Source organism: Narcine bancroftii, chromosome 1 (assembly GCF_036971445.1).
Source record: "Narcine bancroftii isolate sNarBan1 chromosome 1, sNarBan1.hap1, whole genome shotgun sequence".
Classification (NCBI taxonomy): Eukaryota; Metazoa; Chordata; class Chondrichthyes; order Torpediniformes; family Narcinidae; genus Narcine; species Narcine bancroftii.
The window spans coordinates 358,578,963-358,604,330 of record NC_091469.1 but is presented as its reverse complement, the minus strand read 5'-3'; the positions used below and the strand labels follow the sequence as shown (position 1 = coordinate 358,604,330).

Below are 25,368 nucleotides of genomic sequence, written 5' to 3'. Positions count from 1 at the left end.
CTACAAGATGGTGAGAGGTATAGATAGAGTGGACAGCCAGCACCTGCTTCCCAGGGCAGGAATTGCAAACACCAGAGGATATATGTACAAAGTTAAGGGAGGGAAGTTTAGGGGAGACATCAGGAATATTTTTAATTTTACACAGAGAGTTGTGGGTGCTGGAATGCCTTGCCAGGGATGGTGGTGGAGGCCAGCCTGGTTCCCATCCCCCTGCTAAATGTGCCCATCTCAAAATATTCAAGGAGGCTCTTCAAATTATCTTCAATACAGATAATTTTAAGACATAGTTTAAAACATTTAAACAATATAAATTATTTAAATTGCAAAATAGTTCACAATTTATAGGTATTGATTTAACACCAGAATATCAATAAATGATGTTACAATTACTTATTTTTTGTAACAAACCCATTTGTCATTCTATTAATAAAACTGCGCCAGTTAATGCATCAAAGAACATATTGACATATCCTTCATTGGCTTGAGATCAGTGATTATCCACATTGAAGTTACATTGTTTCTTCCAGCACAGCGCTGGGCACAGACCTCAGATGGAAGCACAGTTCCCATACTTCAGCTCAGCAGAGAACAGTGCAGGAGCCATCTCAACAAAGGCAGTTGGCTGTATTCACAGAATGACTTTCATCGACAGTGACGCTCTACCCTCCTAGGCTCACTATCCGATGGTGCTCTTTCAACAATAGTTTTCAACAACATTCAACATTACTTGAGATCCATCACAAAATTATTGTTAAAAATATTTTTTTCCCAGGTAGAATCTTGAAATGCACACAGAAGCAGTGAAATCAACACAAGTGCTCAATTTAACTTCCTCCCATAGGGAGGTAATTTTTCCATCTGTTTTAATGAGACTGTTCTACTTGTGTAGATTTCCCAGGCTGAGAAGGGGGAAAGCTGCAGAGGTTAACATCATTCTGCTGGACTCCATGAGGAGCTATTGGTGCTGAGCAGGGGATCCAACAGAACAAGCACCAAGGCAGGATTCATCCAACATCTACAGGATATCAGGACTTCCACAATAAAATGAGGGTAAGTCCTGATTTGCCTCACATATGGCTGTAGGGGGAAAATATTCTAAAGCAGTGCTATTTGCCCGATAATAAGGAAGATATGGCATCAATGCAAATTTCTGGAAATTGGTGCAATTTCCAGTCCAGTTTGTCTCTAAAATAAAAAGGCTAAATTATCATCATGTCCTTATTCAATGAAAGATACAAATGAAGAACAATGAATAATCTTACCTTGCTAAACCTGAAGAGCAGTGATAGCAACAATACAATTGGCAAAACTACTACAGTGGTAATCAAGCCAGTGACCATGGAAGCAGTTGAGACATCGATGAGTCCCAGTTCAGCTGTGTACTAGAAATCAAGGAACATTTAACAATACAGTAATCATTCATGTGACAATAAAAGGATGGACAAAAACCAATGAAGCCAAGGGACAATAGCTTGGCCAAAATATTATTTTATGTTATTAATAATCATTGTACTATTATTTTGCATTTGTCTTCACAAAGAAAGAAGAGGATGTGAAGATTTTTAAAAAAACTTAAGTCATGGGGACAAAACAATGGTAAAGCAGGAGAGGTATTGGTCATCACCATTCAATCTTCATTTGTTCAGGAGTAGCACGAGGCCACTGGATAGCATTGATATTCATGGAAAGCGATATAAAATAGCAGCAGGGGTTGATCTTTGGTTTTTCAAGCTTGTAGCACCATTCACAGCTGATCTTTTTTAACATCATAATTTTCCTGCAATAACCCTTGGATGCCCATAAAACCCAAAAAAACAATGACTGAGTCCATACAGCACTCCATGGAAAATCATTCTAAAGATTCACTACATTCCAAGTGAAGAAATTTAAAACTGAAACAGTTTATCCTTCTCATCTCAAATTGTGATTCCAGACTCCTCAGTTAATGGAATTATCTGTTTTACATCTGACGTGTTGAAATCATCTCTCGATTTTCCTAACACTGGAAAATACGTACAGCAAACGTATAGTGCTAGGAAACATTCGAATCTTTGTGTCTTAATGGTATTTATATCATTTTTTCAGGTAAGGAAACGTAAGCTCTGGAAATATTCCAGCGATGGCCTCACCTATATAATTGCAATAGAACATTCTTATACCAGTATTCAAACCCTCTCATAATAAAGGCCAATATATCATTTGTCTTCCTGATCACTGGTACACTTGTTTTGTGCACTGAAGTGGATAACTTCACATATTTACATGTGTTCTTCCTCACCTAGCCTGTCCATATTCCTTTGATGTCTCAGTACATTCTCCTATTTAAACACAATCTAGCCTAGTTTATTTTTTTCTTATTTTTATTTTTAAAATTGAGACATATAGCACAATAACAGGCCATTTCAGCCCACAAGTCCATGCTTCCCAATTTACACCCCATTTTGAAGGGTGGGAAGAAACCGGAGCAAACCCACACAGACACAGGGAGAACATACAAACTTTTTACAGACAGCTCACGATTCGAACCACACCCGGTCCCGATCGTTGACATTGTAAAGGTGTTGTGCTAACTGCTAGCCAAACGTGCAGTCAGTAAATTTGGAAATGTGGGATTTCGTCCCACCAGCCTGTAACAGATTGTGAATAGATGGGTACCAAACATCAATTCGGGCTGTGCCCCTCTGGAACCCCTCTCATAATATACTTGTACCACACTAGTACCCCATGAGTACACATCCTGAAAAGGACCTATTTATTTCTGCTCTTTGCTTTCTATTCAATATCCACTTTCAACCCAGAGAGATATATTGCATTCCATTCCATATGTTATTCCATGTTGAACAAACTCCTGTGTGTGTCCTTATTGTTACCTTCTGAAAATTCAACTAATCAAATACACTGGTTCCCTCCCATGTATTCTACAGTCACATCCACAATGGTGTTCTTCAATTAAAAATTATAGTTAAAATCATAGAAAACCTCAAAATCAGAGGTTAAGCAGAATCATTATAGATGAATTGAACATGATTAGTTAAACATAATAACAACCTTCAAAATATGTTCCAACATTTTCCCTAATGCTGATGTTAAGGAAACAATAGTTCCAGATTATTTTTTGAATTTCCATCATTTTGTTTTAAATAGTGGTGTTATATTTGCTATTTTCCTATTCACATGAAAATCAAGTAGGTGTGGGGAAGCTAGAGAATGAGTTTATTGAATGTCTCTGAGATACATTCTTGGAACAGCTTGTGACGGAACCTACTGGGGGAAGTTGATTCTGGACTTGATACTGTGCAATGACGTGGAGTTATTAAGGGACCCTTGAGGTAGGGGTGCCATTAGGTAATGGTGACCATAATATGATTACTTTTAATCTGCAAATGAAAAGGGAGAAGAGAAGGAAGTCAGAAACATGAGTGCTATAGCTAAATAAGGGTGACTATACAGCTATGAGGGAGGAGCTAGCCAAAATAAAATGGAAGGACATTCTAGCTGGGAGGACAACTGGGCAAAAATGGCAGGTATTTCTAGACATTTTTCGCAGGATTCAGAATAGATTCATCCCAGAGAGGAGGAAAGGCTCTTCAAAGAGCAAATGGCAGCCGTGGCTGACAAAGGAGATCAAGCGCAGTATCAGGTCTAAAAGAAATAGGTATAAGAGGGCAAATCAGAATGGGAGGTTAGAGGATTGGGAGGACTTTAAAAACCAACAGAGAGAAACTAAGAAAGTCATTCAGGAGGGGAAATGAAGTAGGAGGGCAAATTGGCAAGTAATATAAAATGGGATAGCAAAAGCTTCTTCAGTTATGCTAAAAGGAAGAAATTGGTTAGGGCCAAAATTGGGCCATTGAAAACGGAGAAAGGTGAAATTATCACTGGGAACATGGAGATGGCTGAGGAATTTAACAATTACTTTGCATCTGTTTTCACCAAGGAGGATATAGGTTATGATCAGAATTGAGGTAGGGGTCAAGCAGTATCTAGGGACTTGGTGAAATTACTGAAGGAAACAGAGAATTTGATGGATATTCAGATCCAGAAGCAGGTGGTTGTGAGCAAATTGTTAGAACTGAGGCCAGATAAGTCCCCTGGGCCTGATGGGCTGCATCCCAGGGTGCTTAGAGAGGTTGCTCTGGAAATTGTGGAAGCACTAGTTGACATTTTCCAAAGTTCTTTAGATTCCGGGGAAGTGCCTGCAGACTGGAGAGTGACCGATGTTGTGCCACTTTTTAAGAAGGGAGGGAGAGAGAATATGGGAAATTATAGACCGGTCAGCCTGTCATCGGTGGTGGGGAAGATATTGGAATCCATCATTAAAGGAGAAATAGCAGAACACTTAGGAAGGAATAATACTATAGGTGCTAGTCAGCATGGGTTCCTTAAAGGAAAATCTTGCTTAACTAATCTCCTGGAATTTTTCGAGGACGTAACAAGGAGGGTGGACTTGGGAGAGCCAGTGGATGTGGTGTACTTGGACTTTCAGAAAGCCTTCGATAAAGTCCCACACAGAGGCTAGTTTGCAAAATCAAGGAGTATGGTATCAGAGGTAGGCTGCTGTCATGGATAGATAATTGGTTGAGAAATAGGAAATAAAGGGTGGCAGGATGTGACAAGTGGGATCTTGCAAGGGTTGGTATTGAGCCCTCAGTTGTTTATCATTTATATCAATGATTTGGATGAGGGGATAAATAACTACATATGCAAATTCACAAATTACACTAAACTGGGTGGTAGTCTAAAGAGCGAGGAGGATGTCAGGAAATTGCAAGGGGACTTGGATATTTTAGGGGAGTGGGCAGAAAGATGGCAGATGAAGTTTAATGTGAGTAAATGTGAGGTTGTCCATTTTGGAGGCAGAAACAAGAGAGCAGGATATTATTTAAATAGAGTTAAGCTAGGGAGTACGGTAATGCAAAGGGATCTGGGCGAAATTGTTCACCAGTCATTGAAAACTAGCGTGCAGGTTCAACAAGCGGTGAAGAAGGCAAACAGTATGTTGGCTTTCATAAAGAGGGGATTGGAGTATAGGAATAGAGAAGCCCTCCTGCAGTTGTACAGGGCCTTGGTGAGACCTCACCTAGAGCATTGTGTCCAGTTCTGGTTGCCATATTTAAAAAAGGACATACTTGCTATAGAGGGAGTGCAGCGCAGGTTTACAAGGTTAGTTCCTGAGATGGCAGGATTGTCATATGCGGATAGGTTAGAAAGACTTGTGCTATATGCGATGGAGTTTAGAAGGATGAGGGGAGACATGACTGAGGTACATAGGATTATCAAAGGGCTTGAGAGGGTGAAATCAGAGCACCTGTTCCCAATGATGGGTGAGACTAGGACTAGATGGGATAGTTTAAGAATACAGGGAAGGCCATTTAAAACAGAAATGAGGAGAATTTTTTTTTACCCAGAGAGTTGTGGGTCTGTGGAATACATTGCCACAGAGGGTAGTGGGGGTGGATTCGTTGGATAGATTTAAGAGAGAGTTGGATAAGGCTCTTGTGGGCAGGGGAGTTAAGGGTTATGGGGATAAGGCTGGGATTGTTTATTGAAAGGGAAAGATCAGCCATGATCTGATAAATGGCAGTCCTGGCTCGAAGGGCCAATTGCCCTACTCCAGCACCGATTGTCTAATGCCAGAATCGATGGAATTTTGGAGATGATAATCCTCATTACTTCTAAAACCGTGCATTTTGAAATCCTGATATGTAGATTATCAAATCCTTGGGATACATCAGATTTCAGTTTTATAAACTTCTCAGATTCTTATTTTTTAAAGATTCTTCAGTTCCTCATTATCCCAAGATCTTTGATTCTCTCATATATCTAGCAAGTTTAACATGTCTTCATCCTTGAAGGGAGACACAAACAATTACCATGTCTTTTCCTTGTCCCCATGAGAAAGTCTCCTGCCTCCATCTGTAAGGGGCTCACATTTGCCCTAATTCATCAATTGCATTTTAAATAACTATAAAAGCTTACAGTGGCTATTTATGTATCTTACCAGTTAACTCTCATATATTCTTTTTTGCTTTCATTTATCAATTTCTGATCCGATTTTAATGCATTCAAATATAGTCTTACTGTAATTCTCAGACCTACTTCTATTTATAGTCACAGAGTTTCACACCACAGAAACAACTGCATCTATGTTGACCATGATGCCAACCATAATGGAAAACAAATGCAATATATATTCACAGCTCTGGTGAGAATTAAATTGATATTTCTGGATAATGAACTTCCATCTGAACTTGAAAAAAAGCAAAGAGAAAGATCAAGATTTACCGTGTGGGGGAAGGTGAAAGAGGAAAAAAAGGGGAAAAAAAGTCAGCTTGTAACAGGCAGTAAACCACAGATTAAAGACAAGGGAAAGGCAAAAAAGGGTAAAAGTGGAACAATATGAAGCAAAAATGTCTTGTATGGGTGTAAGTGATTGCAGCTGACTCCATTACAAAGTTATCATATTCCAATTATCATTATGACTACTTTCAAGGTTGTTTCACTTTGAGCTGGAAATTTTGGCAGAGAAATGGCAGATGGAGAAAGTGTGAGGTGTTGCATTTTGGAAGGTCAAACATTAGAGGAAAATGGGCAGTAAGTGGCAGAGCCGTTGAATGCATTGATGAACAGAGAGATACTGAAGCGAAAGTCCATTAGATGCTTTATCTGACTGGATAAGACCGGAATTTAACAATGGATTCTCTGAAGATTTTGACATACTCTTTTAAGAGGTTTGAAGATTGGTTAAAGGTACAGTGACATTACAATTTTCTGTATATAACTGGATCAGTTAATAGAACTAGTAAAAACACACACAAATGCTGGAAGAACTCAGCCAGATTTGCAGCGTCTATAGGAGGTAAAGATATATTACCGATGTTTGAGGCCTGAGCCCTTCTTCAAGGTATAAACAAAGAACAGGAAGGCATCAGAATGAAGTCTTAATACTGAAAGGGGGAGGAGTCCAGACCAACAAAAGGTGTTAGTTCAATACTATAAGAAAAGAGGTGTGAATTGATTTTGACTCTGTGAAAGCAAACAGAGACAGAGATCTGGGGGAAAGACAACAGGGGTGGGGGGGGGGGGTGGTTAATGTTAATGCCATCCCATTGCAAGTTGCCCAGACACCCTGATGCACCATCAATTATCACAGAAGATGTGAAACTGATGGACTTTTTATTGTCTTTAGACTGGACCACCAACCAACCTCATCGACTGATCAATGCAGGAAGACTGGGAGTATGCAAGGGGTTATGGGTAAAATTGGTCTCAGGTGGTGTGTCCAGTCAGCAGTAGCCAATCATAGTATAACAGTGGTTAACCACATTGACCCCTCCTTTTGAAGAAGAGTCCTGCAGCATGGGAGAGAATAAAAACTAAGCAAATATATACACATATGCATATTTTACAGGTCAAGTCTGTCAGGGGGTCTCCTCTGCCGCAGCGAACAATGTGCTAATGGTTGGGGGACTGTCAATCGTGCCCTGGGCAGCTGTGTGGCTGGTCTGTTGTCACCATTTACAGTTCACTGGGGGGGAAGGACAGGTGAAGGGGGAGGGAGTGTGGTGCTGGAGCATCATGGGTGACAATAGTTGCTGGGAGTGGAGTGTGGTCAGCAGCAGGTTCAGAGACCCCCCCCAAGATGGCAGTGGGGGAGAGTGTCTATTGGTGGTCAATTGTAGTCAGAGGGGCATCCAGTGGTGCCAAATTTCAGATGGAGACTGTGTCCTCATGCCGATCGGGGAAGGCTTCGTAGACTTACTGGGGATTTTTGTGGAGAGGGCAAATCCTCTCGACCAGTGGGTCAGTCTTTGATTGCCTAGCGTGCTTTCAAAGCAGGACCAGTCCCAGGGAGGTCAACTAGGCAAGTAGCATAGTCCCTGTCGTAGACTTCCTTGGGAAGGCAAGCAATCATAAATGAGGTGAATTGTTCATGGCCATACGGAGTGGAGCGTGTCTGGGAGGACCACTTTGCCATTGGGAGATGGGGAGGCCCTGTGACCTCAGGGCCAGGAGAATAGTTTTTACAGACTGTGGCATTCTTCCTTTCCATCTGCCCATTCCCTCTGGGATTGTAGCTGGTGGTCCTGCTCATGGTGATGCCCCTGACAAGCATGTACAGCCGCAGTCCCCGGTCACTGTGGACGAAGTGAGTAACCAAAGAGGTAAAGATATTTCGGAGGACCTTAATGATTGTAGCCGTGGTCATGTCTGGGCAGGGGATGGGATATTCATTGACGACAGTGAGGAACTAGACGTTCCAATTCAAGAAAGCGAGGCCCCTTAAAGTCAATGCTCAGGCACTCAAAAGGATGAGTAGCTTTGATCAGTTGCATCTTGTCCGGATGGTAGATGTGCAGTTTGCATTCAGTGCAAACATGTTCTGACTTCCTCAATGGAGTATAGTAGGTTCCGAGCTTTAATAAAATGGAAGTAACCTAGTCACTCTGGGGTGGCAGATGTTGTTGTGGAGGGTCTGCAATCTGTCCATTTGGTTACTGGCACAAGTCCCGCATGAGGGGGCATCCGGAGGCTCATTAAGTTTGCCAGGCTGATGTAGGGCTTCATACATATAGGTGTACTGTTAGATTCTCCAACTGAGGATTTTGTTATTCTTGATTTTGCCCTTCTGCTTGTTGTTGAACACGAAGGCAACCACCCACTGGTCCGTGAGGAGGGTGAAATGTTTGCCAGTGAGGTAGTGCCTCCAGTGTCATACCATTTCTAAGATGGCCTGGGCCTCCTTTTTGACTGAGAAGTGGCAGATTTCAGGGCCTTGAAGGGTGTGTGAGAAGAAGGCACTTGTTTGACTGTAACAGCCAGGGCGAAATCAGATGCATCCTTCTCCACCTGGACAGGTCTGGACTCATCTATCACATGCATCACTGCCTTGACGATGTCGTCCTTGAAACAGCCGAAGGCTGCACGGGCTTCTTCTGACAGGGGGAAAGAGGTGGCTTTGACCACTGGGTGAGCCTTATCCGCAAAGTTGGGAATCCATTGAGCACAGTATAAGAAGAAACCCAGACATCTCCGCTGAGGGGAAGGGATAGCTCCAGAAGAGGGCGCATGCAGTCAGGGTACCAATGACACCATTTTCAACCACACAGCCAAGCTAGTCGGGTTGTCCAAAACACACATTTCTCCCTGTTATAAGTATGGTTCAGGAGCTTTGCGGCCCAGAGGAATTTTGGAAGGTGGGCATCGTGGTCCTGTAGGTTGTGGTCACAGACAGTCACATTATCAAGATGCGGAAAAGTGGCCTGCAGGTTATAGTGGTCCACCATGTGGTCCATGTCCTGCTGGAAAGTGGAGACGCCGTTGGTGATGCCAAAGGTGACCTGGAGGAAGTGGTAGAGACGGCCATATGCCTTGAATGCAGTATACTAGCGGTCTTCCTGGTGGATTGGGAGGTCACAATAGGCTGACTTGAGGTCGATTGTGGAGAATACCTGATATTATTCAATTTGGTTAACCATATCGGATATGAGGGGTGTACCGGTTAATGGTCTGGCTATAGTCTATGACCATTCAGTTCTTCTCCCCGATTTTTACTATGACCACCTGGGCTCTTCAGGGACTATTGCTAGCCTCAATGTCTTTGCCCAACAAACACTGCACCTCTGACTTGATAAATGCTCTGTCTGTGGCACAGTATCGGCTGCTCCTGGTGGCCACCGGCTTGCTGCGGGGGGTGAGTTCACAAACAGCAGTTGGTGGGGGAAGGGGGACCTTGAGTGTCAAGAGCCCACAGGTCATGCGCAGAAGGCCATCTGGGAACTGTTTGTCGCAAACAGTGTTGGGGGGGATGGGGCCCATCGAACCCCAATGTAAAATTGGCACTGGAAATCCAGCCCCAGTAGCAAGGGGGCGCCAAGCTGCGGCATGATGAGGAGCCTGAAATATTTGTAAACTGTACTTCCAACTGTCAAAGTCACCGTACAGGACCCGAGGACGTCTGCCATATGGGATTTGGATGCGAGTGATATCTTATGGCTGACTGGCCACATTTCGAGGGATAGGTGCTGAGTGGTATCGGGATGAATTAAGCTTTCCATTCTCCCGCTATCAAACAAACAGTTTGTTAAGTGCCCGTTTACCAGAATGTCCATCATGGACCTGGCGAGTTAGCTTGGTCTCTCTTGGTTCAGGATGATGGAGGCCAGTATGGACTCACTGTCCAAGTCCAATGAGGGCCCGAGTTCTCCAGATGGCTGCCCTTGCTGTCCAAGATGGCAGCTCCCACGACTCGCACATGGCATCACTGGTCTGCAGAGGGGATGGTGCTGATTGCTGGGTGGCAGCTGTCCACTCACTGCACTGCTAGGTTTCGCGGGTGGGTTAGATGGGCAAGAAGTTTACCTAATGTCCCCTTTTCCTGCATCTAGCACATACCGCCTTCTTGGCAGGCAGCTTTTCCTCAGGTATTCACTCTGCCCGCAGAAGTAACATTTGGGGCAATCACCCACCTTGGCTGCTGAGGTCAGGTTGCTAGAGGAGTGCGATGATGCCTGCGACCATACATTCACAGCATGAGACGTTCCCCTGTCCCAGGATTGCAACGTCTGCAGCAGCTGAGCAGTAGACAAGTTCTGGAGGGCCATCTCCAGCGTCTCTGTTAATTCAACCACCCTTTCCAGGTCAAGTACCTTCTGCTCCAGGATTCACTGTCTTATGTATCTGGATCAGATGCCAGATGAGGTCCTCTGCATTCTGGGTGGCCCGTCACAGCTTTACAGTTGCATGCCCTGCAAGGGGCACAGAGGGCCTTTTGATACTTGGCGCTCGACTCACTGGTTCGCAGCTTCCTGGTGGGCAGGAGATGTGTGTAGACCTCATTCACCCTTCTGTGATACTGGACCTTCAGTGCATTCATGGCCTCCACATACAATTTGGAGTCTTTGATCATTGGGAAGACTAGGGGTCCGACTCGTGAGAAGAGGAGCTTCAGTCTGTCCTCGTCTGTGTTAACAATGTTTGCAGTTGTCATCAGGAAGTCCTCAAAGCAATGTAGCCAGATTTCAAACATATTTGGGGCATCAGATGATTGAGGGTCCATGTATGTCGAGTCTCTCTGGTTTCAGTTATTGCTCCATTTTCTTTGAAAAATTATAATCAATAAAATTGATGAATCATCAATTACCTCAAAAGATTGAGGCTGTGAAACTGATAGGCTTGTATTGACAAGCAACCAATCTCATCAACTGATCATGGCAGGAACACTGGGGAACATGCAAGGGGTAATGGGTAGGATCGGTCTCAGGGCACGTGACAAGCTTGCGGTAGCCAATCACAGTATAACAGTGGTTTACTGCACACCCTCCAACCAGATGGGATTAACATTGACTTCTCTTGTTTCCATAAACCACTCCTCCCGCCCCCACACATTCCCCTGTTGCTTTCCCACATCTCTCTCTCTCTCTCTCTCTCTCTCTCTTTCCCTCTGTCTCATTTCACATAGCCAAAATCAATACCCGCTCTTCTCTTATCAAATTTAATTAACACCTTTTATTGGTCTGGACTCCTCCCCCTGCCAGTTTTCCCGTCGTTATTCTGACACCTTCCTGTTCTATGCTTATACCTTGAAGAAGATCTCAAGCCCAAGATATTGGTCATATATTTTTACCTCCTATGGAAGCTGCAAGACCAGATGAGTTCCTCCGACATTTCTATGGGATTTTACACAATCAGAGCATCTGTCGACTTTTGCGTAACACTCAGCTAACAGAACAGCACAACATAACCATAACTTTGAAAGGAAGATAAATATTGAAGCTATCCAAGATTTTTCACCTCCTCACTCTTCAGGTGGGTCAGCACAGCATTTGAACACATATAACACAAGAGAAGGCAGAGGCAGATGCTGAGGCGCTGAGTATGTGTAAAAGAGCTATGAGATGGGCGACTATATACTGATCCCCAAATGTGATAGTCTTCCAGGTACTCAGTTAGTTTGCTGTAGAGAAGCTGAAAGAAACAAAAATATTTAATTAAATTAAAACATCAAATGTTTTAGTGAAACCTTTTTCACAGAAATAATGTCATGGTGCCTAACACATGGCATTTTGCATTTGCAAAGATTAGAATGAAATATTTGTACTAGACATTTACCTTAAAATGTCTCAAGATTTTTAAGGCAGTGTATTTATATCAAAAATTAATGTATTGTTTAATGTTTACAAAACAAAGTACAAGGCATTTAGCCAAATGAGTCTATAAATCACTCCCTATAGATCTATTCAGTCCCCTCCCCCTGCTCTTTAACATAAATAATTATCTTATTCATATCTAATTCTCATTTGAATGCTTTGATTTACTCAGTTTGTACCACTCTTTCAAGACACAAGATCCAGATCAGAATCATCACTCCATATGTAAAAGGACATTTCCTCACAACTCATCTGTCAGTTGGTCCTCACTTTTGATTTGTGTCCCCAGTTCTTGAACCATGTTAATGGGAACTATTAATGGTTAATTGGTACCAGTTTCTCCCATGAATCAAACCTGTTACCAGAGTATTAAGCACATATTAGTGGCTGAAATTTTACTGGAATATTGAATAAAACCAATCAGTCACCAAATAAGACCAGTCAGTCGCCTGTTGTCAGTCTACAGCAGATGCAATATCACTGGCTCTCCACTTAGTTCTGGAACAACTTGAAAATAGCAATTCATCGACTACAACTCAGCCTTTGATACCATTATTCCATCAGTGCTGGTCAAGAAGCTACACACTCTGGGCCTCTGTACCCTACTCTGAAACTGGATCTTTGACTTTCTCATTGGAATTCAGTATGAATTGGAAGCAATGTCTCCTCCTCACTAATAATCAACACAGACACACCCCAAGGATGCGGGCTTAGCCCATTGCTCTACTCGTTAGACATCCATGACTGTGTGCCCAGATACAATTCCAATGCTATTTACAAGTTCTCGGCAGAATCACCAACCGCAATGAGGAAGCGCACAGGAGGGAGGTAAATCAGCTCTTTGAGTGGTGTCACATCAACAACCTTGCATTCAATGTCAGCAAAACCAAGGAGATGATTGTCGACTTCAGGAAGAAGTCAGGGGAACATGAACCAGTCGTTATCGAGGGCTCAGTAGTCAAGAACTTCAAATTCCTGGGTGTCAACATCTCCGAGGATCTGTCCTGGCGCCCCCATGTTGATGCAACCATGAAGAAGGTTCACCAGCGGCTATACTTTGTGAGATGCTTGAGGAGATTCGGCATGTCACCAATGACTCTCGAAAACTTCTATGGGTGTACCGTGGAGAGCATTCTGGTTGGTTGCATCACTGTCTGGCATGGAAGTGCCAAATCTCAGGACAAGAAAAAACTCCAAAGGGTTTTTAACTCGACCTGCGACATCATCTGCACCAGACTCCACTCTATGGAAGACATCTACAAGAGGTGGTGTCTTCAAAAAGTAGTCTCCATCCTAAAGATCTCCATCGCCGAGACCATGCCCTCTTCACTCTGCTACCATCAGAAAGGTGCTACAGGAGCCTAAAAACAAGCACTCAGCAGCACAGGGACAATTTCCTCCCCACTGCCATCAGATTCTTGAATAATCAATGAACCAAAGACACTGCCTTATTTTTCATGCACTCCTATTTTTATTTTTTTATATATATTATTGTTGTAAGATGGTTCATAATATGAATGCTTGCACTGCAACGCTGCCACAAAACACCGAATTTTGTGACTTGTTCATGACAATAAATTCTAATTCTGATTCTGAATGCCTTGCCTTGAAACATTTTCATTGTCAGACCAATTTGTCAAAATTCCAACGATCCTAGAGTGCCCTCCATAATGTTTGGGTCACCCTTTTTAAAAAACTTTATTTGCCCTTGCCCCAGTTTTAAATTGGTAATCAAACATATCACGTGTGATTAAAGTACATATTCCAAATTTTATTCAAAGTTATTTGTATACATTTTGGTAGGACCATGTAGAAATTACAACACTTTTTGTACAGGGTCCCCTCATTTCAGGACACCATAATATTTGAAAGATAGCAATGCAATGTACATCAAAGTCATCATGTCTAATACTTTGTACACATCCTTTGCATACAATGACTGGTTGAAGTCTGTGATTCATTGACACCACCAGGTGCTGAGTATCTTCTCTGGTGATGTTCTGCCAGACCGCTTCTGCAGCCATCTTCAGCTCAAGCTTGTTTTGGACGCTTGTCCCCTTAAGTTTTCTCTTCAACATATGAAAGGCATGTCCAATTGGATTTGGATTGGGTGACTGATGGCCATTCAAGAATTTTCAAGCTTTTAGCTTTGAAAAACTCCTTTGTTGCTTTAGCAGTATGTTTGGAATCATTGACTTGCTGTAGGATGAAATGCCATCCAATGAGTTAGGAGGCATTTGCTTGAATTAGAGCAGAGAAGATGCTTCTATACAGCACAGAATTCATTTTGCTGCTGCCATCAGCAGGTACATCATCAATGAAGTAAGTGCATCAGTACCTGTGGCAGCCATACATGCCCAGGCCATAACACCCCACCACCATGTTTCACAGATGAGGTGGTATGCTTTGGATCTTGGGGAGTTCCTTTATGCCTCCACACTTTGCTTTTGCCATCACTCTGATACAGGTTAAACTCGGTATCATCTGTTCATAAGATCCTTTTCCAAAATTCTGTATGCTCTTTTAAATAATTATTGGCAAACTCTACTCTGGCCATCCTATTTCTGTGGCTAATTAGTGGTTCCTAATTTACAATGCAGTCTCTGTATTTCTTTTCATGAAGTCTTCTGCAGACAATAGTCATCGACACATCCATAGCTGCCTCCTGACCAACCCCACCACCCCCCCCCCCCCCACCATCCCTCAGCCTCCGAGTCATGCAAGGTCACACCACGTAACATCCTGGAAGGCTGACAGACTGGCCCAACTTCATACAATAGTGCAAGGGAGGCGATATCTGCTCCAAATGGCAGGAGTGTGACTGTTCCTCCAACTCTGGCCCTGACGCAGAACGTGGAACATCAATATAAGTCAGCTTTAACCTATCAATGGAGACGACGTCAGCTTTCCCATTTCTGTCAATCACAAAAGTCTTTGGATGCATTGTAAGACCTCAAAAGGACCATCGTAAATAGGTTGAAGCGGTTTATGAACAGCATCATGCCGTAGGTACATGAGTACAGCATTGTATATCATTCGGTATATACACTGCAGATGATGCACGTTGCATAGGAGTAGGTCTGAGTAATCCAGTGCTTTCCCAGAATGATCAACATAACTCACCTGATCATAGAGAATTGTTCCTGGACTCAGATTCACAAACTCACCAGGCAAGGTTTATATGGTGCCATATATTAACTCTGTTGCTAAACATCCAAGATACATCTTTACAACAATAGGCATGCCAAGGAGAACCATGGGCAAACATTCACTCCATCTTGATGCTTTGCCTCCTGCTGAAAACAATGTCTTCAATTGGCAATGAAAGCACTCAGCGAGGCCGTTGACTTGCAGATGGTAAGCCATAGTGCAACAATGGGTAATGCCCAAAAGATCAGTGAGATCTTGGAACAATGCCAACTTGAACTGAAACACTCGGTCAGTTGTAATAATGCCCGGAACACCAAAAAATGGAATCCAACGATCCAACAAAACCTCAAGTGATCATCTCTGCGAGATTTCAGTGACAGGAGTGGCCTCCTGCCACGTGAACAGATAACTATATCTCTGGGATGGGGGAAGTGGGCCTACCAAGTCCAGGTGCCTAGAGTGTGTCTGGAAATTTTAGAGCACTGACGCAGAAAGCAGGTAGGTCCTTGGATAGAAGCCAACATGCCATTTAACGTGAAGTCAGGTAAAACATTCCGTTCGCAGTTTGATCGATGCTCTTCTACCAGGATGAGATAGATTATGAAGAGACAAAAAATGTCCCACCTCATTGCCAAAAAGAGGCCTTGGCCTTCCTGTGGAAAAATTGCAGACCAATGTTTCACCCGATTCATCCTGGGCCACATCTTGTAAAAGGAGACCAGAGTTGATCTGTCAATATTGGATGGTATCAGGATTGGTGTGCTGTACAGGAGCCATGGCAGTGAAACCAATGGCAGTAGTCATATGTAAGGTGTCAATGTCAATGCCTGGATAGCACGTCAGCTACAGCATTCGCTTTCCCTCAGATGTGCGGTATGTCCAATGAGAATTCTAAGATGAAGTCCAAGCGCTGAATTTCTCAGGAGGAGTAGAGGTGTGTGCTTATATTCACAATATGTGTAAATGGTGAAAGTTTGACCTTCCAAAAAAAGCAAAAATGTTTCACTGCGAGATTGACAGCTGAGAATTCTCGGCCAAAAGAACTATACTTTGCCTGAACCGGTGACAGCTTGGCTGAAACATAGAAACATAGAAACATAGAAGATAGGAGCAGGAGTAGGTCATTCGACCCTTCGAGCCTGCTCCGCCATTCAACGAGATCATGGCTGATCTTAAAGTTCAGTACCCCGTCCCTGCCTTCTCTCTGTAACCTTTAATACCCTTATACTGAAGAAATAGATCTAATTCCCTCTTAAATAGATTTAATGAACCTGCCTCTACTGCCCTCTGTGGCAATGAATTCCACAGATTCACCACCCTCTGGGTAAAGAAATTCCTCCTCATCTCGGTTCTAAATGGTTTGCCTATTATCCTCAAACCATGGCCCCAGGTTCTGGATTTTCCCATCCTTGGAAACATCCCATCTGCATCCATTCTGTCCAGTCCTGCCAGAATTTTATATGTCTCTATGAGATCCCCTCTCAATCTTCTAAACTCCAGCGAGTACAATCCCAATTTGCGCAATCTTTCCTCATAAGTCATTCCTGCCATTCCAGGTATCAGCCTGGTGAATCGCCTCTGCACTCCCTCCATTGCAAGAACATCCTTCCTTAGATAAGGTGTCCAAAACTGCACACAATACTCCAGGTGTGGTCTCACCAAGGCCCTGTACAGCTGCAGTAAGGTATCCTTGTTCCTATACTCAAACCCTCTTGATATGAAGGCCAACATACCATTTGCCTTTTTAACCGCCTGCTGTACCTGCATGCTCGCCTTCAGAGACTGATGTACAAGTACCCCTAGGTCTCTCTGCATTTCCCCATCTCTTAATCTATTGCCATTCAAATAGTAATCTGCCCTCCGGTTTGTATTACCAAAGTGGATAACCTCACATTTATCCACATTGTAGTGCATTTGCCATGTATCTGCCCAGTCCCCCAATTTATCCAAATCACACTGGAGCTTCCTGACCCCCTCTTCTGTGCACACAACCCCTCCTAGCTTAGTGTCATCTGCAAATTTGGAGATATTACATCCAATCCCCTCATCCAGATCATTAAAGTAAATTGTGAACAGCTTGGGTCCCATTACAGATCCCTGTGGTACCCCACTGGTCACCGCCTGCCACTCAGAAAACGAGCCATTTATCCCAACTCTCTGTCTTCTACCTGCCAGCCAGTTCTCAATCCACATCAATACTTTGCCCCCAATCCCATGAGCCTTGATTTTGGAAGCCAGTCGTTTATGCGGGACCTTATCGAAGGCCTTTTGAAAGTCCAGGTACACCACATCCACTGGCTCTCCCCCATCTATTTTACCTGTCACCATCTCAAAGAATTCCAATAGATTTGTCAAGCACGATTTACCTTTTGTAAATCCATGTTGACTCCGTCCGATCCCTTCTCTGCTAGTCATATGCTCCGCTATTACATCCTTAATAATGGATTCCATCATTTTGCCCACTACTGATGTAAGGCTCACCGCCCGATAATTCCCCGCTTTTTCTCTACCCCCCTTTTTAAATAGTGGGGTAACATTAGATACCCTCCAATTCATGGGTACTGATCCTGAGTCTATCAAGTTCTGGAAAATAATTCTTAAAGCATCTGCTATCTGAATGACCACTTCCTTGAGTACCCTAGGATGTAGATTATCAGGCCCTTGGGATTTATCTGCCTTCAATCCCATCAATTTCCCCAAGACCATGTCCTTAGAGATACTGATTTCTTTCAGTTTCTGCCTTGCATTAGTCTCTATGTTTCCCAACATCCTTGGGAGGTTATTTGTATCCTCTCTTGTAAAAACAGAACTAAAGTAAGAATTTAATTGGTCTGCCATTTCCTTATTCCCCATTATATCTTCCCCTGATTCCGACTGCAAAGGACCTACTCTGGATTTCACCAATCTTTTCCTCTTGACATATTTATAAAAGCTTTTGCAGTCGGTTTTTATATTTGCAGCAAGCTTACTTTCGTAATTTATTTTTGCTCTCTTGATTAATCCCTTCGTCCTCCTTTGGTGCAGCTTGAACTGCTCCCAGTTTTCGGTTGCAGTACTTTTTTTGGCCAATTGATATGCTCTCTCTTTGGACCCAATGCTGTCTCTAATTTCCCTTGTTATCCACGGTTGAGTCACCTTTTTTGGTTTATTTTTATGCCGAACCGGTATAAACGATTTTTGCAATTTCTCCATTAGATCTGTGAATGCTTTCCATTGTCTATCCACAGTCAACTCCCCCATAAACACCACCCAATCAATGTTACTGAACTCCCGTCTCATACCATCATAATTCCCTTTATTTAAATTCAGGACCTTAGTCTCGGTTTTAATTTCATCACTCTCCATGTCGAGTGAGAATTCGATCATATTGTGATCACTCCTACCCAAAGGGCCTCACACAACAAGATTGCTGATTAGCCCCTTATCATTGCATAATACCCAATCTAAAATGGCCTGCTCCCGAGTTGGTTCCTCGACATATTGGTCTAGATAACCGTCCGGTAAACATTCAAGGAATTCCTCCTCCTCTGTATTTTTACCAATTTGACTAGACCAATCTATATGCAAATTAAAGTCTCCCATGATGACAGCTGTTCCCTTATTGCACGCTTTTCTAATTACTCTTTTAATGCCTTCCCTCACTTCTACACTACTATTTGGAGGCCAATATACCACCCCCACTAACGTTTTCCGCCCCTTGCTATTCCTCAGTTCTACCCATATAGATTTCGCATCTTCTGAGTTAATATCCTTCCTGTCAATCATGTCGGTCCTTTCTCTCACCATCAATACTACCCCACCCCCTTTTCTTTCTTGCCAATCCCTCCTAAATATCATATAACCTGGGATGTAAAGTTCCCAGGCTTGCCCACCCTGCAGCCATGTTTCTGTAATCACAATCAAATCATATTTGTTTATCTCAATTTCCACAGCTTGTTCTGAATGCTTCTTGCATTAAGATATAAAGCCTTCAGATTTTCTTTTTTCACCCTCGTTGCTCTTTCTAATTTTTTACTTTCGCTGCCTAACCTAACTTTTCCTGTTTTATCTTTTCTGTCCTTTGCCCTATCATACAGGTTCCCACCCCCCCTGCCAAATTAGTTTAAACCGCACCTGACGGCTGTACCAAACCTAGCTGCCAATATATTGACCCCTTTTGGGTTTAGGTGTAACCCATCCTTCTTGTAGAGGTCATGCCTTCCCCAAAAGAGATCCCAATGATCCAAGAAGCCAAAACCCTGTCCTTTACACCAGCCCCTCAGCCACACATTCATTTTTCTTAACCTTCCATTTTTGTCCTCAGTTGCACTTGGCACAGGTAGCAAACCAGAGATCACCACCCTGGCTGTCCTATTTCTTAGTTTCTGTCCTAGCTCTCTGTAATCCTTTTTCAGTACTTCCTCCTTTTTATCTATGTCATTGGTACCCACATGTACCAAGACATCAGGCTGTTCGCCTTCCCCTTTTAGAATACCCTGGACCTGATTTGAGATATCCCGCACCCTTGCACCAGGGAGGCAGCACACCATGCGGGCATACCTATCTGGCTCACAGAATCTCCTGTCTGTATTTCTGACAATGGAGTCCCCAATGACCACTGCATTCCTCTTTACCTTTTGGTCCACCATGCCAGGCTCAGTGCCAGCGACCTGGTCACTGCTACCAGCTTCTGTCAGGTCATTTCCCTCAACAGCATCCAACAAAGTATACCTGTTACTGAGAGGGATAGTCACAGGTGTGCTCTCCATTTTCCTGGTATTTTTCTTCCCACCCCTGACAGTTACCCACTTACCTGACACATCTGGTCTTGGGGTAACTATGTCCCTGAAAGTTGAATCTATCAACTCCTCACTCTCCCTTACCAGCCGTAGGTCCTCAAGTTGCAGCTCCAGTTCCCCAACTCGGTCCTTAAGGAACTGCATCTCGGTGCACCTGATGCAGATGTGGCTATTTGGGAGGGTGGGACTCACCCATGGTTCCCACATCTGATATCCAGTACAAAGCACTAACCCCATAGGCATGACTGAGCTAAAATAATGCCACTTACCCTTCTCCTCGCCTGCTTTTGCCTAAGCCTGTTGAGCCAAAGGCTGGAAGTCCCACTCCTTCAGTGCCCCACTCACTCAGTGTGCCGCTCCTCGCTGGCCGCTCCCTCCCCTTTTACTCCTTTTACTGGCCCCTTGACCAATTACCTTGACCAATTAACCCAGTCACTCTCTCCAAGCTCCTGCTCCTCTGACTCACAGCTCAAACTCCAGCTGCTGCCTCCTCAGGCTCCCAGCCCGATTTGAGTAGGCCCAAGCCCCAGTAAGCCCTTGTATTTAACTGCTTACCACCACGTCACTCTCTCCGAGCTTCTCCTCCTTCGACTCCCAGCTCGAATTTACATATAGATTGGACTAGCCAAATTAGTAAGTCCAGCTATTTATTCTACTCACCCTCTGATGCTGTCTCTTGGCTCCTCGTCCTCTCACCCGACACCAGGCACTGACTCACTGTCTCCTCTGACCCTGAGTCTGACCTTCTAGTCTGAAGTTCTAGCTGCCCACAGATTAGTTGTTCTAATACTACTCCAATGGCACTGACGAACACATCTGTGGTCAGAGAGAGCAAGGCATTGGGCTTTTGCGTCTAAGCATTGTGGCATTTGCAAGTAAAGTCTTTGCAAACCATGAACAGCATCATCCCTCAAAGTTAATGGTCTTTTGGAGACAGACTTATCAGATCCTTTTAGTTGGTCAGTATGGGGAAATAGAGATCCTGTGGCATTTGGCAGGAAACAGTGCCTAAAAACATCACAATGGGCCAAATGTAACAGGTGTAGGAAACTCTTGAATTTTTCACACTTTCAATTCATTGGGCAAAATACCAAGTTGCATAACTCTAAGTCCCAAAAATATAAAATCAGCTGCACCAAAAATGCATGTACTGGGATTGATCACAATGCCAAACTCATCAAGCCTCTGAAACAATGAGATAAGGTGGAGCTTGTGGCAGGAATATCATCAATGAAAATAAACACAAAATTAAGGCCAGCGAGTACACTGTCTATAAACCACTGGAATACCTGAAATGCAATCCACAGACAGAATGGCATTTGCAGAAACTCAAACATGCTGAAGAGGTGATTACTGCCGTCTTGGCAACATCAGAAGGCTCAACTGTAATCTGATAGTAAGCACATACTACATCACCACAAAGCCACCAATCCCCAGGAGACTTTATTGGAATCATTTGCAACAGTGACACTTAGCAGCTGTTAGATCTGCAGAGTGTACCTAGCTCTTCATATGGTCGAATTCCACTTTCACAATTTTAAGACAGTCCGGGGGTAATCTACAAGCCCGCGTTGCAACCATAGGACCCCGAGTCTCTATGAGATGGGTTACTGCATGTTTAATGTCGGTATGGTTATACGATAGGGTCAGTAGATGAGGGAAACCCTAGAGCAAGGTTCAGAAAGGGTAGGTTGAAGGCTCATTAGGTCAGTGACAACACTGGAGGGATGACAAATGCAGCTCACTTGCATACTATAGCTGCGATCCATGACATAGAGATTTTTCAAATCCACCAACAATGGAAAATGTGACAACAATCCACTCAAAATAGAATTTTCCACATTTGCAACTGTGAAAACCCACCAAAAATGTTTGTTGAGACCAAAATCCAGCGTGAGTGACCTCTGGCTATGTTTGAATATGAGAATCATTCATGGCTGAAAGAACAAATGACATATCAGGATGCCTGCATTCCTCAGGGGTTGGTGTTTAGGGATTTATTATGATGAGAATTCATCTGTCATCAGCATTGGAGATCTTCCTTGGCCAACCAGTCCTTTTACAATTACTGAGCTCACCAGTATGCTCTTTCTCCTTCATGATGTTCCAAGCTGTTGATTTTGGTAATACTAAAGTTTTGATGATGTTTCTTATTGTTTTATTCTTGTTTTTCAGCTTCATAATGGCTTCTTTGATTTTCATGGCACAACTTGTTCTTCATATTAAAAAATGGCAACTACAGACTCCAAAAATGATCAAAGGCATAAAAGCAAACCTAGCTTTCTTATACCTGCACCAAAAAAAGCAATTAAACATACCTGAGTACTCACAAACACCTGTGAAGTCAAATGTCCCAAACATTATGGTGCCCTGTATAAAAAGGGGTGTAATTTCTACATCATCAAATTAAAATGTATACAAATAACCTTGTGTAGTCACGCACTACTTGAAAGAAGACACACACACACGTAGTGTAGTCAGGATAAGCTCTGAGTTTTATTAGGGCTCAGGACCGACTTTTATACTTGCACTGTTTCTGCCTTGGGACCACTTGGCTGACATCACACCATGCATAACAAAAGTAAGTTTCTCACAGGTGGGCACTTGCCTGCAAAACAATGCCCTTCTTCCCCGTGCACTAACCCTGTCTGTTGGCTGCGCAACAAGGCCAGCGTCATTTTGGGGTTGCTGGCTTTTACACTGCCCTTGCCATTCACCCACCAGTTCACTTGTTGGGGTCAGTGCCAATGCATGGGTTGCTGGCCTTTGATTGCACTTGCTGCCCGGTGCGTTGGCTCAATTGCCATGGCAGCCTGCCATCACATGACCCACCCCCCCCACCAGAACTGACAACATTGTCCTTGCTATTGTTGTTGGTGCCCGGAGGCAAAGTCTCTGCAGCCTTCGATGGCCTGTCTCGATGTCTCGACTGGGCGCACCCTCTCCAGGTGTGCTAGCTTCAGCCTGCCTGTGGTGAAGACCTCCATCTTGCCTCCGACATCCAGCTCAAACACAGCCCCATTGTTGCGGATGGCCCGGAATGGACCCTCGTATGGCCTTTGAAGCGGTGGACGATGTGGAGCCCTGTGAATTAAAATATACTCAGTCCTGCAGGTCTATGGGTATGTTGGTCCTCATGTGTCTGTGCCTGGAAGGTGGAGTTGGGGCCAGGTTGCTGAGGAATGCTGCTGAGTCATCCTGCTGTCCACCTGGGGATGGTATGAATTCTCCCGGGACCACCAGTGGATCTCTGTAGACGAGTTTGGCAGAAGAGGTGTTGAGGTCCTCCTTGGGTGCCATGAGGATGCCCAACAGTGCCCATGGTAGCTTGTCTACCCAGTTGGGTCCTTGGAGTCTGGTCATGAGCACAGTTTTGAGGTGCCTGTGGAAGCACACCACCAACCCATTGGACTGTGGGTGGTAAGCTGTTGTGTGATGCAGCTGGGCACTCCACAGGCTGGTGAGATTGAACCACAGACTGCAGACGAACTGGGCCCCTCTGTTGGATGTGATGTGGGATGGTAACCCAAAGCGTGCCACCCAGGACGAGATGAGGGCCCTGGCGCACAAGGTTGTGGACGTGTCTGCCGGTTGGACTGCTTCTGGCCACCTGGTGAAGAGGTCGAGGATTGTGAACAGGTAGCAGAAACCCTGGGATACCAGCAAGGGTACGACTATGTCCATGTGGATGTGGTCAAACCTTCATTCCGCAGGCTCCAAGTGCTGAGGTGGGATCTTGGTGTATGCTGTACCTTTGTTGTTTGGCACTGCGTGCATGCCTTTGCCCACCCGCTGGCCTGGTTCTGCAATCTGTGCCACACATATTTGCTGGCCACCAGCCAGACCGTGATCCTGATGGATAGGTTAGCCAGTCTGTGGATGGAGTTGAAACCCTGTCATCTCCAAGCCACCAGGGGGTCTGACCTGGCTGGTCACCACATCGCACAGGAGGGTGGTGTTACCTATGCTGACTGGGATGTCCTGGAGCTGCAGTCCCAATATGGCAGTCCTGTATTGGGGCATCTCCTCATCTTTCTGCTGCACCTCCGTCAGTGCCATAAAGTCCACTCCCCTTGATAGCGCATCAATACTTTGCCTGGACAGTGTGTCGGCCACCACATTGACCTTGCCGGAGATGTGCCTTACATTTGTGGTGTATTCCGAGTTGTAAGACAGGTGTCATTGCTGGCGGGCCAACCAGGGGTCCAATATCTTAGCCAAGGCGAAAGTCAGGGGCTTGTAATCTGTGAAGGCCATGAAGGACCTGCCCTTTAGAAGTACCTGAAATAGTGGATGGCTAAGTACAGCACCAGTAGATCTCTGTCAAAAGCACTGTACTTCAGTTCTGGAGGCTGCTAATGTTTGCTGAAGAAAGCCAGTGGCCACCAACTTCCTTCAATCTGCTACTCCCGAACTCTGCTGATCACCGATCCTGAGACATCCACCATCAGGACCGTTGGAGCGTCTGACCTGGGATGTGCCAGGAGAGTGGCAATCGCCAAGAGTTCCTTGGGCTTCACAAAGGCTTCTGCTGACTCCTCGTCCCAGGTGATGTCCTTCACATTGCCTGCCATCGGGTGAACAAGGGCTGCATGATGCGGGCAGCTGAGGGGTGAACCTGTGATAGAAATTGATCATCCCACCAACCCCTCTCGTCCCTTGGTTGTGTTGGGTCTGGGTAACTTCTGGATGGCTTCCACTTTACTGGATAGCAGTGTGGCTTCTTCCCTGGTTATCCTGTGGCTCAGGGTCCAATCCAAACTGGCATTTGGCTGGGTTGATCGTCAGGCTGGGTTGACTGAACTTGCTCAGTCAGGAGTAGAGGTTGCTGAGATGTGCCATATTCTCCTATTGGTTCCTGCTCACACCAGGGTATTGTCCATGTACACGAAGATGCCATCCAGGTCTCAGCCCACTGTGCCCATGATTCACTGGAAGATCTGTGCAGCATTCTTTAGCCCAAACAGCATATGGAGGACTTCGAAGAGGCTGAATGGGTTATGATGGAGGTCTTGGGGATATCATTGGGGTGTACTGGGATCTGATGATATCCCCACATGAGGTCCACCTTGGAGAAAATCATTTCCCTGTGCAAGTTAGCCGTGAAGTCCTGAATGTGTAGCATGGGGTACCGATCTGGTATTGTGGCCTCATTGAGCCAACAGTAATCACCACATGAGCTTCCGGCAGACGTGGTCAAGGCGGGATCATTGGTTACATTTAAGGAAAGACTGGATCGTTACATGGATAGGAGGGGACTAGAGGGGTATGGACCGGGTGCTGGTCAGTGG

The 25,368-nt window shown here is 44.4% G+C and overlaps 1 protein-coding gene across 1 annotated transcript in view; it reads right to left on the bottom strand.

The window, feature by feature from the left end:
* Window positions 1-25,368, bottom strand: part of LOC138758248 (polycystin-1-like protein 1) — a 140,707-nt gene that overhangs the window by 66,132 nt on the left and 49,207 nt on the right. Inside the window, exons 18-19 of the mRNA XM_069926933.1 lie at window positions 11,794-11,967; window positions 1,263-1,382 (exon numbers count right to left, since the gene is read on the bottom strand). Of these exons, the coding sequence (XP_069783034.1) occupies window positions 1,263-1,382; window positions 11,794-11,967 (294 nt within the window). The remainder of the gene's footprint in view (window positions 1-1,262; window positions 1,383-11,793; window positions 11,968-25,368) is intronic.